Source organism: Crocodylus porosus, unplaced genomic scaffold, assembly GCF_001723895.1.
Source record: "Crocodylus porosus isolate Cpor-Errol unplaced genomic scaffold, CroPor_comp1, whole genome shotgun sequence".
Lineage (NCBI taxonomy): Eukaryota > Metazoa > Chordata > Crocodylia > Crocodylidae > Crocodylus > Crocodylus porosus.
Window position 1 is genome coordinate 6,479,710 of NW_017728932.1, and position 16,596 is coordinate 6,496,305.

General features: G+C 43.9%; 1 protein-coding gene across 1 annotated transcript in view; it reads left to right on the forward strand.

The window, feature by feature from the left end:
- Positions 1-16,596, forward strand: part of AUTS2 (autism susceptibility candidate 2) — a 740,769-nt gene that overhangs the window by 6,160 nt on the left and 718,013 nt on the right. The window contains exons 3-4 of the mRNA XM_019545302.1: positions 5,034-5,192; positions 12,831-13,040. Coding sequence (XP_019400847.1) covers positions 5,034-5,192; positions 12,831-13,040 — 369 coding nt within the window. The remainder of the gene's footprint in view (positions 1-5,033; positions 5,193-12,830; positions 13,041-16,596) is intronic.

Sequence of the window (16,596 nt, forward strand, 5' to 3'; positions counted from 1 at the left end):
TATCCCTGTCGTTTTCTGTTCCTTTTCACTGAGGATTCCCCATCTTAAATAATAGTTGGGCATGAGATGATCACGTTTACCCTTTTAATAGCTGCTTTGTAAGCTCTGCAATTTTTTGGCTGTTTGTAGGACTTGAAGCGTCAGTTGAAAGGAAACTGAAAGGCATGTATTGTCTGAGGTTTATGGTGCCCTTGCAGAATTGAAGGGGATAGGGGAGAAGGCCAAAGACTGCACATGAAGTGCATTACATCCCTAGTGTAGACACTTATCCTTGCAAAACATGACCACCAGTGGAGAATTCCTCCACGTACAAGATCACATCTCGTGGCAGCTTTGTAATGATGCGTCAGTAACTGTAAAGGGATGCAAGACCATAATCTAGTTACCTGTAGTGAAGGCTAGGCTGTACTATTGGGTGGTTCTCCTCCAGGGGCCCAAGGCAGCTGGTGGGATTGGCTAGAGATCAGCATCATGCAGAATTCAGTTCAGTGTCACTGCATTGTAAGCACCAAATTCACTTTCAAAGCCTTTTTTCCTTCCTGGGGGGAAGTGTAAATCTGGAAAATGCCAGAATACCGTACACTTCTATTTTGGTGATTTTCCCAAATAAATATTTCTGTCTTTTATAATTATACAGCGTGAGTCCCAGAGAGAGTTGTCTTTTCCAAATGGGATATGGAATTACTTTTTAATTGCACAGAGATTCTGATCCCGTTCCTAATGAAGCATGTTATGAAGCTCTCATTGGCTTCAGTGATGCAAGACTCTGGTCATATTTGGGCATGCAGTTTCTCTCCCTCTCTCCTCTGTTATTTTCTGTTTATTGTACTTTCACTTAAAAGTATGTTCATCAGTCTTTTATATGAGTGTGGATGACCCACAAAAAAGAAAACAGTAAAGTCAGATGGGTTCAAGAGAAACAAAAATTCAGAAGGAGTTTGCAGGAGTAGGAGCTTGAAGCCAAAATGCCCAAATGCAGTGTTTTTAATATGTCTGCTTCACTCTTGACCCAAGACAGGGGAGAGATTTGAAAATAATTCAGGTTTCTTTTTTTTTTTTTAAACTAGTTACTCTATTTCTATACCATTATCTGCCTCTGCTATAATGGGTGTAGTCATTGCAAGTATCCATCCAAGGAGCTGGACAACATGGATAAAATATGCCCTTCTGTCTACCCTCTCTGCCTGTCACAGGGAGTGATTTTTTTTTTTCCCCACTTTGAGTGTATGCGCATGCTTCACTTTCTGAAGTATAAAGTAGATTTTGGGGACACTTCTGTTTTAGTCCTCCCTTTCATATTTAACTAGTGCTGATTGGTATGTTGATAGCTCTAAGTCCTATTCTGAATGTCTGTATTTAAAGGGAGGAAGCAAATCTTTACGAGAGTCGTCTTTCCTTGAAGTTCATATGGAGCAAGGCTAACACTGCATAGACGGAAAGCTTGCAGCCTTATCTTTGCTCTAATTAATGCAGCTGTCCAGAGTGTCCTTGAGGATTCCCTTCTGATGAGAGTAAAGGAGGCCTAGATTTGTGTCCCTTCTCTTCTAAATCTGTCTCTTGGTTAAATTTCCCCATTCAAGTTCCCTCCTTGTGGCTCCTTGCATTTAAGCCTTGGAGATCAGATTTTCTGCTTTGTCGTACTGTCCTCTTGAAAAGTATTGAGGCAAGAAAGTTACCCATTTTTAAAGGTGGTTTATTTTTATTTGTATTTTTTTCCCCCCCAGTGGGCCACATTTTTGGCGGCAGAAGCTGGTTATGCGAATGCTTTGGTCTTGTAAGTTGCTATAACATTTTTCCTACGAGACGAGGAGGAGCACCTGCCTTGACTTACAAATCCCTAACGATGTTTACAAACAAGGAATGCTGTGCTAGCTAATAGTGCCAGTTTGAGGGCCCTGGAGGTTGAAGTCATTTGTTAAGCCTTTGAATGGGAATAGAAAGGGTAATAGATGTCTGAGCTCACGTACACCTTCTGCCTATTCCAGACTTAATTTAGGAGGGGAACATTAAGATTCATTGGCCCACTCAGTCCTTGGCCTTCCTGCAGGACTGCCAGTGAGAGTGTCATTTGTTATATCCTGAGAAGACCTTTAGTACGAACCATGCCTTTCCCCAACCTTTCTATGAGAGAGCTCCCCTTGCTATGAAAGGTTGGGGAAAGGCATGGTTCATACTGAGCCCAAATACCCAGCTTGGTGGCAAATTTGGCCATCTTCAAGAGCCCGCTGGAGAAGACTGCAGGCCTCTGGGCTCTTTGGAGGACAGCCGAAATAAAGGAACAACGTGGGGGGTGTGGGGAGGGGGGGTAAAAGAGGAAGGAACTGCAACAGGTCTGCAGAAATGGGAGGAAGAAAGCAACTAAGGGGCATAGGGAAAGGAGAAGAAAGTATTCATCAAAGGATTTGGAAAGTCAAAGAGTAAAAGAGGAAGGAAGGAACAGTTGCCTATGGGTAGGAATTGATCAATGGAGATTCCCTCTCTGGTTTTTTTCCGTGTCCTTGCAAAAGCCTTACATTGTGAAATGCCTTTCATTCCAACCGCGAAAGAAAACTTAAAATACAATATCTACAAAATAAGAAATTCCAAAAGAAGTTGGAAACCTCACGTAATGAAAGCCTGGGCGTTTTTGGCTGAAACGAGCGGGTATGTCAAAACAAATGGTTCTTATTTCAAGTTGTTGTTGCTCATTTACAAAAATGCTTGTTTGCAGTCTTTTTCGTGTGGATTCTTACTATGGGAGCACTGTGCTCTGCAGGGGAAAGGTTCGGTGGGTCAGAAACAGGTCAAGAGGCTCTCAGTAAAATCGGAGCTTGCTTTTTTTTTTGGTAAGAGTTCAGGAGTCCACATGAAATGTTTGTTTGTTTGTATCTTCTGGCCAGAAGTGGATGCATTTCAGTGATGGATGAAATCATCCCTGCGTGCGATTTAAATTCATACGTTCCTTTTGGGTGCCATTGGAACACCAGGTGCTGTATATAAATCGTTACCATAATTATGCACCTAGCGCGTCGCAGTACAGGAGTCTGAGTCTCCTTTTCCTAGGAGCGGCGAAATGCTCCCTTCCCTTTCTTCCTCCTCTATAATCATAATTGAGCAGCAAGAAAGAGCAGCAATACTCTTTCTTTTGGCATGAGGATTTAAAGCAGGCATCTCTGGGGACTTTTCCTCTCCACACCCCTTTTCTTTTCCTTTTCATTCCTCAAACAAAGAAAACAAACACTCGGTGAAGATGTGGCTGTGCCGCTCACATGGCGTATCGAGCACATCTAGCGCTGTGAAATAAACATACTTCCATAGGGAATCTAGTTCTCGTTGCTCCAAGAGCTACACTTTGCATGCAGGCTTAGAGGTGCCAATAATGTCAAGTGATTTAGATGAAGCATCATGTTACTGATACACTCCTGTCACGCGAGAACCATTCAGAATCAGAATCCAGACTCGGCCCACACCTGCATATCTGTGAGCAGACAGGGTCAGAGCCACAGATGGTACAACTTGGCACGGTGTCGTTACAAACCCTTTATTGTCTATAGTGTTTCCTATGACGCGTTTTCCCCAAATGCTTTATAATGCTAAATAATGAAGGTGCAGAAGGGGGAGGAAGAAAGCAACTAAGGGGCATAGGGAAGGGAGCAGAAAGTATTCATCAAAGGATTTGGAAAGCCTGGAGGAATTCGTGAAGTGCAGAGAGAGATTTGTGTTGACCTGTAGTCAGTAGGCTAGATCTAAAGTATTTGTGTTGGCATTCAAAACGGCATACCTAAGTAAAGAAGGCGGAGGGGAACAGCTTGAGTGAGAGGGGAAGAGTGTCCACCCAGGCCTGCAGGAAAAAAAAGGGAAGTTGAGGAAATATCCCAAACAGCTGTAAAGGCACTGTTATGAGCTCCACAGTATCTCTGAGCGAAGGTCTAGCACTGGGAGGCAGGCAGAAGAGCTCTGTTGATTTAGGGCTTTATTTTTTTTTTTCTGCCTGCTGGCGGGAGCACAGAAGAGGTCTTTGACTAAATTAGCCTGAACAAAATCATCTGTGCATTTCTGTCCTTGACTCTCGCCGACAGCCTTGTGCCTTGCCTGCCCCACAGAACCGGGTAGCTCCAAGTAAATGGTTCGCTGGCTGCAGGGTCCGAGCTTGGCATTTCCTTCTTGACAGCAACCTCACCAGCGTGTTTCTGCTCCTTCTGCTTATTTGGTCTTCAAAAACTCACAAAGGCCATTCGCCGTCCTCAGTGACTCTAGGACAGGGCTTTGGGAAGGAAGAGAAGATGGGGCATGTAATCAGTTAGTGGTTGTTTGTAAATGGATCAAGACTGAGAAAAGATCAATCGCTTTGATATCTATCCATCCACCCACCCAATAAACATCAGTGGCATATTAGTTTGTTATCTTTGCTTTGATGGAGTACGTTTTGCATGACATTTTGTAAACCCCTCTTTAGGTTTTAGATGCAGGCTTATTGTGTATAGCACTTGTAGGGGTAGGTGACTATTGCAAAAATTATTCACAAATGTCCATTACAGTGTTAAAAGGAAGTTGTGTCAGTTGTCTTAGCCCATTCCAATGCCTGCTTTCTTTGGAGGTTTTTATGATTTAAGTTCTGCTGTCAAGATGGGTTGTGTAAAGGCAGATTTTAATCTCTGGTGCAGCAATTTCATTTGAAGTATGCCTTCTGTGAGAGTTCAGGTCAGAAACCTGATTACCTTCCCGATTCAATAGGTGACTCCTATTTAACCAAATACTTAAATGTGTGTTTAAGTCCTGTTGGCTTCAGTGAGACTAAAGCCTGTGTCTAACTGTTTATCTTAATTGGATCATGATGCGATGCTTTTATTCTGCCAAGAAGCAGAAACAATATCATGTAGCCCATGTAACTAATCACAAACAGCCCAGATCTGATTTTGAACAGCAAGCTGTAGAAAACGGTCAGAAACAATAACACGAGAATTCAAACATGGAATACATTTGGAAAAGTCCTGATCCACGCATGGGGGTTTGTTGACGAAAATATGCATTGCACGTTCTTTTCCTGTTTCTAGTATGATGGTAATAAATTACATTTTGTAAAGGCTATATATAAAATAGTTGTTAGCATACCATCCGAATGCATAGTACAGTTCCAGGACATAATTGTCATCCGTATGTTGCTTAACCAGGTCCGGGCAGCACACACGTCAAAATATCCTACGGTGACCGAGGTAAGCAGCAGTAGGTTTCAGAAAATCTGTCTCATCATAGGACCGACAAATGTATGTTATAGGCAGGGCTGTTAGCACCACTTGTTAAGGTTGCCAAGCGCACCCCGGACCAGGATTGTCTGTTTTAGTTGCATATAACTTTGCTGAATTGTTAGCGTTTAGGTAGAACTTTTCACTGTGGTGCAACTACTTCATGCTCGGTTCCTTCTGGAAGATTTCGGCCCAAGCGAGTGAGCCGCTTCTGAGAAGGGCATTGAGGAAAATGCATTGATTTGCTCAGTTGAAAAAATTCTGGTAACTTTGTTTTTGTAAACCTTTGGGCTGCCCATACACATGCTGAGTGGTTAGGGGCAAGGGGACGTGTGCATTTTAATTAGAGCGATTCCCGGACAGCCGCTCTAATTAAAGCAGCTCACCATCAGGTGTTTTAAGCCCCCCACATTTCGAAACGGCCAGAGGGATGCTTTAACTAAAGCTCACTTGGCAAGGTTTAATTAAAGCACCCCCTGCAACCATTTTGAAATGGGGGGGGCTTAATACACATGACGATGAGGCTACGCTGAAGCATTCTCATAAGAACGTGGAGCAGACTCAATGAATCGAGTCTAATTAAAACGTGTTGGAGCACGTATATAGGCACCTTTGCTTTCCGTATGCTTTGGAGAAGGGATCTGAACTTTTGGAGTATGTAGCTTTTGTGTTACGGATGGGCTTTTTGCCGTCGATGTGAAAAGCCTTCTGAATTTTGCAACAAAAATTGCAATTTGGGCACGCTCAGTAGAGACTAAATTGAACTGCTCAGTTTTGTCCAGTGTGTCAGTGGGTTCCTGCTTGAGGCTTGGGTGTCCCCTGTCAGGTCTGAGTCTAGGTGCCTAAACCGACAGCAGAGCTCCTGTGCTCTTGGTGACTACTCTGTTGGAGCTGGATTGCGAGAACGAGAAGTCCTCTGATTCCAGTTCGCTAGGGAGAAAAGCAGGTCTGGATGGGGGTCAGAGCAGTGGAAGGGACGAGGAGCATAGAAATGGTATAACAAACTTGGGACTGAAGATGGTAGGGTGAGAGAGGAAAAACTGGCTGGGAGTAGAAGGAAACCGGGAACTGTTATAAGGGAAGATATGGGGGGAGGTTTTGATATAAAACTAGTGAAGTCAATGAGTGTATGTATAAAACTAGTGAAGCCAAGTTGATGAGAGTTGTGCTTGAGTATGTAAATGGCTATGTAATGCTAATTGTTCTTAAACATTCAGGCCTAGGTGCTTCACCTTAGGCTCTCCAAACACCAACTAATTCTGACCATAAAGTTTCTGTGCGTCTCTTCCACATCTGTGAAATGGGGATAATAAACACCGTTCATCTCAAAAGGGCATTGTGAAAACAAGTCCATTAATATTTGTGTGGCACTTGGATGTCATGCTGATAAGCTATAGAGAAAAACCCATGAGGAAATTAATAATTCTGTAGTGCTTGAATAGAATGCAAGTAAATAAGTCATGGGTCTACACTTCGAACAAAGAGAAAATGCCTTCCACTCCATGTGCTTTGGAAATAATAGTGTATGAAAATGTAATTAAAGATTGTATCGCAATGCATAAGTGCAAGGACGTTGCATTCGTAACCTTAATTCTGGCATTTCCTAACTTCTGAGTACTTGACTTGCCAACCTTAACAGCATTCTTGTACTGTAGTCTTTTGTGTGTAATTAAATCAGTGGCACCCAAATAGGCACCTCTTGTTTATCAGCGGTATTGTGAGCAAATGATTTTTGGGATGAGAAATCGGAGCAATCTCCCCACTACAGACGCTGTTTATAAAGCATATCTCCAGCAGACAGCAAGTTGCTGTTCTATTGTTTTCTGCCTTCATCTGTAATCACCACACAGGGTCTCGCAGGCAGATTCAGTGTTTCATCTTCAGTTGGTTGCCCAGCCTCTCTTTCATAGCGCCGAACCGCTTGGCTTTGTTTTTCAAAGGACACGCGGGAGGCACTGGATAGTAATTTCATAAAGACAAAGCAAACAAATCACGCTTTTCTGAAAACTGTCTAGTAACTCGAAATGGTTTTGGTTAGTGGGTCTGCTAACACGGTCAGCACGGTTGCATTTTCTCCCGCTCCCAGATTGGTAACATCATGTCCTTTCCAGAGCTGAAGAAGCCTTTCCTCTTTTTGCATTGCCCCGTCTGGCCTATCTCGTGTTGACACTTAGATGTTTCCAAATCCTTCTGTTTCAGCATAAAACGGCTCTAAGTTCATTTAGGCTAGTCTATCAGGAGGCGCACGGAGGACTCTCAAAACCATTTCATGCTACTTTTGGATTTTGGCAGATTCCAGGGACTAGTCGGTGCATCATGCTCAGGCCTTCGAGTCCTGCTGCTCTTGCCAAAACCGAAGTGGTGAATTGCTAAGCAGAACTAAGAGCGGCACTGAAACCTTAGGACATTTTCCACCCATGAACTCTAGGAACTCTTACAAGACAGCGCGCACACTGTGGTGTTGTTTTTTTAAACATTTTCTTTAAGCCAGGCTGCCAAGATCCAGTAACAACTTCTGTAGCCATCAAACTGGAATTGTTACCGTTGTCTGGGTTTAGTGACGTGGTTTGTACGGCTGTTTGCTAGTGTGCCTGTTGCCTGGTTAGATTACAAGGTAATGACACAGAGCGCATGCTGCTAGCTGCACCGTCGTAGTTCTGGGTCTCAGCCGTATGGTCTAGGCAGCCACATTTTTTGGAAATCGCGCCGAATAACCAGTTGTCTCGTGTCGGTGTTATTTGCCTCTGTAGCCTCTCCTGCATGCTTGCATGTAACTATTGCCAGGTCCAAAACACTTACCAGTAGTGCCCTACTGCATTCAAGAGGGCTGCCTGCCGATTTCCTGGGCAGAACGTGGGGTCCAGCAGCTCTTTGGTAAGTGCAGTACCCCTCCCCCCATGCCTCTGATTGGCGAAGGGGCCCCAGTGGCCCCACCCCTCCCCACTAATTGGCTCTGAGGGCTGCCTATCATACAGCCCCACCCGTTACCACTGATGGCTGCAAGGGCTGTCTGTCATGACCCCACCCCTTGCCTCTGGTTGGCAGAGGAGGCAGAGCCACATGATGGGTCGCCCTCCCAGCCAATCAGCGGCAAGGGGTGGGGGTAGCAGCCATCTTTCTGGCAGTCCTTCGAGCAGGCAGCACTCCTTCCCCCTTCACCACCACCCTTGGTGGGCTGCCACAGTGCCCTAAGAACTGCTGGCTCCTTCTGGGGAGCCAACATTTTATTTTCAGTAAGTTTTCTGGTGCATTTTGGTGCAAACTCACAATTTCCGTAGTTCCCTGTTTATCGACTCCCGCGTGAGGGGTTGAGGACGTTCAGGCTCTCACAAGACGAGGTTCACAATCTGTGAGTAAATCTGAGTTCAGGTTCCAACTACGCACATTGGAACAAGCGTGAACGTATTTTCTAAATGGCATTAAAAGAACAACTCAACCCTAACATTTTCCCTGAACCCTAGTATTTTATGAAAAAAAACACATAGTTGTTTCAATTTTTCCCACCTTAGGGAAAAAAAAAAAGATTTCTTGAAATGTGCTGCACTGTGGGGTTTTTTTCCTTCTCCCATCTCCTATGTCCAGGCAGAAATCTTAATATTAATTGGATCTGAGATGATTGTGTTGTCACCCAGCAGACTTCAGCAGCTGCCTGCTTGCTAATGTCACGGCAGGAGTCCATACAGCATGGGCAGCTCTCCTCTGCTAAGGCACGCATAGAGGGACTGAGTTGATTAATGTGCCTGATAGAAATAAAACAAATGGATTTTTTTTTATTATTATATGGTACACTCATAAATATTAATGCACATTTTGTATTGAATTGCATGTAATTACATATTTATACATTTTTGAGGCACCTTCCTGATACACTTAGGGCACTTAGTGATGAAAGATACTTTTGAATAAGATGGTTTTAAACCAAGTGTAACATGCTTGTATTATTTATTTAATATTGCCAGAGTTTGTGCGCGAGGAGGAGATAAACAACAAGAAAGAAATGCAGTGTTCACTGGATCTGCTGTGTAATTTGAATCGATGCCATATGTACCTGTCAAAAATAATACCTGACACTACATACTAGTGAATCTCTTTTATCTTCTCTAAATCTTGTCTAGGAACTTGTACAGAAGCTGTCACCGTAATGTCATCATAGTTTATTATTCTTATGATAGTGGTGCCAACAGGCCACGAATAAGGGTGTTGCTGGTGTAATCTGCTCTTTCAAAGTAGAACAGAAATACCGTCTACTAGAGGTGCACCGATACATTGGTCCATATTGTATCAGCACTGATAAAAGGAAAATTGACATTATTGGCAATCGGGTTTTTGGGCTGATGAGGCTGATAATGCCGCATGCACGTGTGCAGCCGCAGCATGCATGTACTTAGCCAGCCTGGCAGCTTGCAAGGCAGTGTTTGGCTGTTAAGTGTATTGGGGGAGAGGGGATGAGGAAAGAAGGGATGGGGGGGCAGATTGAGACCCCTGCAGTGAGAGAGTGGGACTGGGGCAGGTGCTGCCCAGCGGAGGCAGAGAGCAGCCCACTGTGTGCCCTCTTGGGGGAACCGTGAGGGGCGTGTGCCCCCTGGATCTGTGTGCAGAGCGAGGGTGGGCTGCCGCGGAGGCTGGGAGCAGCGCTGGGCTCTTCCTGGCAGGGGGGTTGGGCCAGGATTGCACTTGGAGCGGGCGGCAGCGGTGCTGTGAGGTGGGGCTATGGGGGGGGCTACAGTGAATTTTGGGGTGGCCGTAACCCCCATAGGCTCCCCAACCCCAGCACTGGCACGGCCTCCCCTAGCACAGCCCCTGCCCAACCCCACCTCACCCCACTGGGAAGAGCCTGGAGCTGCCTCCAACCCCAGCCTGCAATGGCAGCCCACCCTCACTCTGCACACTGATCTGGCGGTCATGCACCCCCCCCCCCGGCTCCCCTGGGGGTGCACATAGCACCAGGATCCACCTCCCTCCCGATGTCCCCCTGGAAAAGCCTCTCTCAGCTCCATCTCGCTCGCAGCCCTGCCCACACCCCAGCTCTACTCCCTCCTTCGCTGCCGTGGATCTCCATGTGTCCCATCTCCACCATGGTCCTTCCTTCCCCCCACGCCCAACGGATTTACCAAAATTGGCCAGAACGTTCTTCCTCCTCAACATCCCTCAAGGGATTTAAAGTAGAGTTAACCCCAGAAGTGGGTAATGAGCGATTTTGACAGGGCAGCTATTTGGCAGGGGAGCTATTTTCTCCCAGCTTCTCTTGTCCTTCTCGTTTACTTGGTCTTGTCTAGAAATTGAAGAGAGCACGGCAAGGGAAGGGTGGAGGTGTGCATCTTTCTGCCTTGCCCTCTGATGGCTGTGTCTGAAGGGACCATATAATAGTGTTCAAATGTTGGAGGCCCATGGAGAGACTGCTCCAGTGGAGCCCCAGGTGTACCGCACATCAGTGCCCTGTTAACTTAACCCTGTTCAGCCTCTTTCTCTTCTCTATAGTAGCTTTAAAGATAGGAACACCAGAACTATTGTAGCAGAACTCAGCCAGTGATCTATGTAATCTGTTCGGAGTATCTTAGATGCGTTTGGGAGAGAGAAGGATAAATACATATCATATCTGGTCCTTTGTGCAGAACTGTGCTGTATAGGGTGGGGGAAATGATCCCTGAGCAGTTTATGCCCTCAAGCATGAGGACTGACAGGCTGTGTAATTTTTATCCTACCTTGGTGCAAAACGCACGGTTCACATGCGTTTAATCTCTCTCCTCCCCCCTCCCATCGTACTGCACTGTTTTGCTCAATTGCATCCTGCATCAATCTGTTCTGGAGATGGAGAACAGTAATAATTTGCTTTTCTAACAGCCAACTCTTGGTTCTATTGCAAGTAGCGGGAGTTTTTACCATTGATTTCAATGCAGTAGAGTTTTGCCCACAGCCGTTGGTTATGCATCCAGTAGAGGGAGAGCCAGAGATGAGCAGATATTTGTTTTGGAAGAACTTGGGTTTTGAACTTTTTTGTGCCAAGGCCTGTACATTTTCTCCTAAGCCAGTCCACCAAATGGGATGCAAGGTCAGCTTTAAGATCTTTGTAATTCCAGGCTGCGTATACGAGTTGTTTCCTTTTCTCTTTCTAACTGTGAGCAGAGTGGTTATTTTGGGGGAATTCTCTCTCCTTCTAGTCTCCCTCAAGGAGAATTTGTTCAGTCAGCTGAAAAACCCCAGAAGTCGCTTGCCTCTGTCAAATATTGGCTATGCCATGTATTTGTCCCAAAGGCTTGGAGTGGCCAGGACGTTGCACGTGGAAGGTGCCAAACAGTCATGGAACTCAACATAACTTTCAGCAAGACTTGAATTTGGGGTGTGATATAAAAAGTTAACCCAGCTGTGCGCACACTATCCTGGGGGATTTGGGTCCATCCAAGGGCAGTCATTAATAGTAATAGAAATTAGTCATTTCTAAATGGAAATATTTGCCTCTTTAGACACTTTATAAGCATTTGGAATTCTGCCATTGCTGCATTCAGGTCCTTCGGCACAGGAATGTTTCTGTAGTCATTAAGGGAGTATTTTTCCTAAAATTCCCTCCTGCCCACTTCACAAAGCTTTGGAATTTATACCAGGCCCTTTTAAACGGTTACAAGGCATCCGTGGTGAGGCTGTGACCCAACGAAATCCCTGGGTAAAAGTATAAGAGAACTGGTATAACGGGCTCTTTGTAATCTGGTAATTTTAAGGATGAATTGAAGAAAAAAGGTAATGTTAATGGTAAAATACCATGTGTTTTTGGTGAGAACAGATGCAGTGTGCATTTCTTTGCAGTTGTTGTCTAGTTTTGAAGCATTGCATTGTTTTCCAATTTATTTCCGCAATGTGTAACCACAAGTTTCTGAGCTCGGTGCTTGACATGTTAGATGAAGTTCCCTGTTTGTTGAGTGGTGGTTCTGCAGCTGATCTTAGTCATTCCTTTTGAGCTTAAAACCTGTGGGTTGTAGTCTCACTTGGTACAAATTTCTCATAATGGTTTTGCATATGTTACTAAAAGGGATTGAGCAGTGCTAATTTACCCACCCTAAATTGGCCTTGTGACTCGATGAGTATTATCTACCAATATAAGAGGAGGACATGGGAATTCTTGTCACCCATTTCCCAGATGAATGAAACTGGGATTTTAGCAGTTTAAGTGAATAGCAGAGGTAGGAAGAGACTTTGAGTCCCTGCTCTCAATCCCCTTCTCTAATGATTGCAAAATGCTCCATCTCCTTGCAGTACCATTGATTGAACATTGATTGCCTTGACTTTAACCCTCTTACTGGTTTTGGTTATCAGTTGAGGTAACTGCTGTAGTTTAAATAAACATTTGGAGGAGGGGCTATTAACTAAAAGCAAGTTGACGTTGGGATAGTCGCTAATCTAAGTCGTATGAATTTGGCTTCCTTCTTGCACATCTCTGTAGCATACTGGACAGCAAGATGCTGTATCCTAAGGACCTGTCCTAGTTCATTGTATTGGAAACAATCCTGCACAAAGGCAATGAGCTAGTTTTCAGCATTAAAATATAATCTTTCTTGGTCTGTACCAATAATAACCAGTAATTCTGTTTTTATTCTCCTGCCCTCCCCCCATGCGCAGAAGGATGTAGCACTGAAGCCTCAGGAACGCGTGGAGAAGCGTCAGAACCCTCTCGCCAAGAAGAAACGGGAAGCACTTACCAACGGGCTGTCGTTCCACCCAAAAAAGAACAGACTTCACCACCACCAGTACAGCTCGGATCGAGAAAATGATCGTAATCTTTGCCAGCACCTTGGGAAAAGGAAGAAACTACCAAAGGGCATCAGACAGGTGGGAGACGAGTTATGTGGTGGGGGGAATGGGGGCAGTGCTGGATACCCACGTATCTGGCACAGAACTTGAAGCCGCTTGCTTGATCTGGGGAGTTTTTCTTTTTTGTTTCGATTCCTGCCTAGCTTGACTGTGGGGCCACTAGCTGCTATAGGCTTTGTTAATGCCTGGTCTTGGGGCAGGTAAATTGAGTGGGTATGTACGTTGAAAACAGAAGGAAGGAGGGACCTGTGCAAGGACGCCAAGTGCGAGTGCGTAGAGGCTAGAAGTTCTTTCCTTGGATTGCAGAGCCATGCTTGAGCTGGCTATGAGACTAACTGGGCAATGGGCTTAATGTCTCAATGTTAAGACGACGGCTTTCCCAGCATTGCTATGCGGTGGAGTTGCGCTTTCGCTGTCCTTTTTAAACGTGTATAAAGAAGTATCAGACTCTCTTCAAAAACTTAAGGGCAAAGTGCGACAGTGGAGAAAGCAGTTAGCTGCTAATCGAGACAATTGGAATGGGAGCACTCATTACTGTACAAGAAGCTTGTTTGTAAAACATCTGCAGTACCAGCACGGTCTTTTTTGGGTGCCTAATCCCCGGGCCCCTAGATGAGAACCTTGCACCTGGCCCATGCTGTTGTTTTCTAGCCACGGTAGTTGCAGTGCATAGGTGAGCAAATGGATGAGCGTATAGGATCGGGGACTATGGTGTTTGAGCCTGGCCACCTTGGTACATAATTCGGGAATCGGTACCAAAATAACTAGTGATTTCTCTGCCAGTTAAGGTACGGAAAAAGTAGCCTCACTTTCAAAGGTTTTGCGAGAAGAAAAAATCGATATATCCTTTGCATTTATTTCTGTTGTACATGGCAAAACTAACCCTTTGGAGACATGGACAGCTTATGTGCACATTCGGCAGCCAAGGTTAGGTGGGGGAAAAAAAGAGTTGAGGATGGCCTAAATGTGTGTGGCAAATCCATAGAATCATTTCTTCTTTTGGGGAGGGTTGTTTTACTTATTTCTGGTTTTGTTTTTTTAAATAAATTTTTCATGGAAACAGTTTGTTCAGTAAATAAATTGTCATCTGCTGTGGGCAACCCAAACATTTCAGAAGAGAGAGCCTGAAAGAAAAAAACAGGCGTGGATAAAAGTGAGATGGGATTAATTTTTGCATTGGTGTCAGCTGAAGGCAATGCCAAGAGTAAACCGAGGACATTGAATGACAAGCACATGGGCTTTTTATTAAACTTTAATAAACAGGGTTGTAAAAGTAGGCACCCAAATTGTTTCTGCTGTTATGTTGAAAGCAAAAGTCTTTCTAGAAAGAACAGCGATTGCAAGGTGGTTCAGCTTAGAAAATAGCTTGAAAAGTGTCTTCTCTTCCATATGCACTGATTCTGTGATCTCTTCTGATTGTCTTATTTTTATTATAAAAGGGTGGTAAGCCATCTTTAAGAAATGCAGTGCAACAATTGTGTTATGCTCCAGTACTGTTATCTAGACATTGAATGGGTGATTTCTGCAATGTATCTGTCTGCAAAAGCTGAGCAGTCGGTCGTGGGGAATTAACTGTGTGTTTGAGTCAAGGGATTGAAAAGTAGGAGAAGCTGCTGTGTTTCTTTGACTGTTTTCTAGGCTTACGCACTAATTTCTTCGAACCGTATTTAAGCATGTCTGCTTTGTGCAGTTAAACTTGACTTGTTGCACCATTTGATTCCCATGATGTAATATGCTGTCAGATGAAAGCTTTTCTACTCGGTGCTTAAGTAATAAAGGATTCAGCCTGACTGCTGATGGAGGTTATTTGTGAGGTGGTGTTTTTAAGAATAAATATACGCTAACTTGGAAGGTATTGAGTTGAAAAATGTCATGGAAGAAAATGGTTTCCCTTTTAGCTGGTAAATCGGAGCACTCTGCTTAATTCCAGAGGGATAAGACTGAGAGAAGATTTCCTGAAGAGAAATAAAATACCCTCCCAAATATAAATTAATAAGTGTGATTTGGGTACATCTCCTTAGGTAAAAACATTGTCTCGTGAGAGGTGTAGGTGCTGACAGATCCAAGCAATTCTGGCACTTAAACTGAGAAAGAGATGTCATGGAAAAGACCGTAAAGCTTATTTGAGAAGACATACTCAGAGCTATTATGTGCAGTATTTATGGAAAGCATTCGCTCCTTTTCCCCCCTTCCTTTTAACCCAGATAGTAAAGATCCTGTAGAAACCAGAATTAAAGTTTGCACAAGCAGTTTTCCTGTAATATATATAGATAGATAGATAGATATCTATATATATCCTTTTTCTCTGTAGTGCTTATAGATTTCATAGACATTAGGGCTGGAAGGGACCTTGCGAGATCATCAGATCCAACCCCCCGCCCAAGGGGCAGGAAGTCGGCTGGGGTCAGATCACCCCAGCAAGAGTAGCATCCAAGATAAGCTTCACAATCGCATACCTTACTGTTATTTTCCCAGCCAGCACTCCTCATTTCCTAGCACGCAATTAGTCTCCCATTGATTCAAATTTTGAATCATACCCTTTCATCTCTGAATTGGGAGTAACTTCATTGAAGTCAATAGATTTATGGTAACATCAGCTCAGAGGAAGAGGGAAATTGGGCCAATAATTTTAAATTTGGCAGAGATGTAAGGACCTGGATAAGCAGAAGGACTGCAGGGACTTGCCTTGAAATCTTTGTTTTATTACAACTGCATTTTGTATACAAGTGTAGCTCATTTGTCTTTTTCCTAGTACGAAACGCTGAATTCACAGATGTGCATGTGCTGCTGCTGCAAGATGATATAACCATAATGCCATCACTTGTTCGCCTGGGCTGGAATAAAATCCTGGCTGCAGTACATCTCTGTTGGCGGAAGTGTTTTATACCTGGAGATTACGTTCATGGCTTTACCAGCGGTTAACAGTCCTGTCTGATATGCCTGTCTGTGAAATGTGTTATCTGAAAGTAACTCTTGCATGCAGGATTTACAGTATGAAGCGCTCTCATCAAATAGATTTAGTTCGAGTCAGCTGTTGGAAGGGCTGCTAATTAGTTTTCAGAGGAAATCCTTGCAGTATTCATGCAGGTATTTATCCAGCTATATGTAGTGCCTACAGGTTTATTGAAATCCAGAAAATGTGAAACCGTAGGTTAATTAAAGCTCGTATTTTACTAGTGAGAGGACTTTTGAACTCTCTGCTTTGTGAGTTTTTATAAATATACTTATTAAATGCCTCAAGGAGACTTGAGAAGGTATTTAGCATACATAAGACTCATCAGAATATTTCTTTCCTTCCTTTTTAATTTCCTTAAGTTTTCTTTGTGGGTTGTGTGTTTTGTGTTTATTTTCTTTTAGCTTTCCCAATACTTCTAAAAGCAAGCAATTCCAAATGGATAAAAATAATAATTTTTAAATATTGATGAGTATTTTTATGTTAAGCAGCACTGGCAAGTAAAGCATTTTGCTGGCGAAAATTGTGTACAACCAAGTTTTGTGCATAAGCTCGTTGTTTTTTCTCTCAAGTTAAGGGGTGTGTGGACAATAGTGGTAAAAGAATAAGCCACCTTCCCCC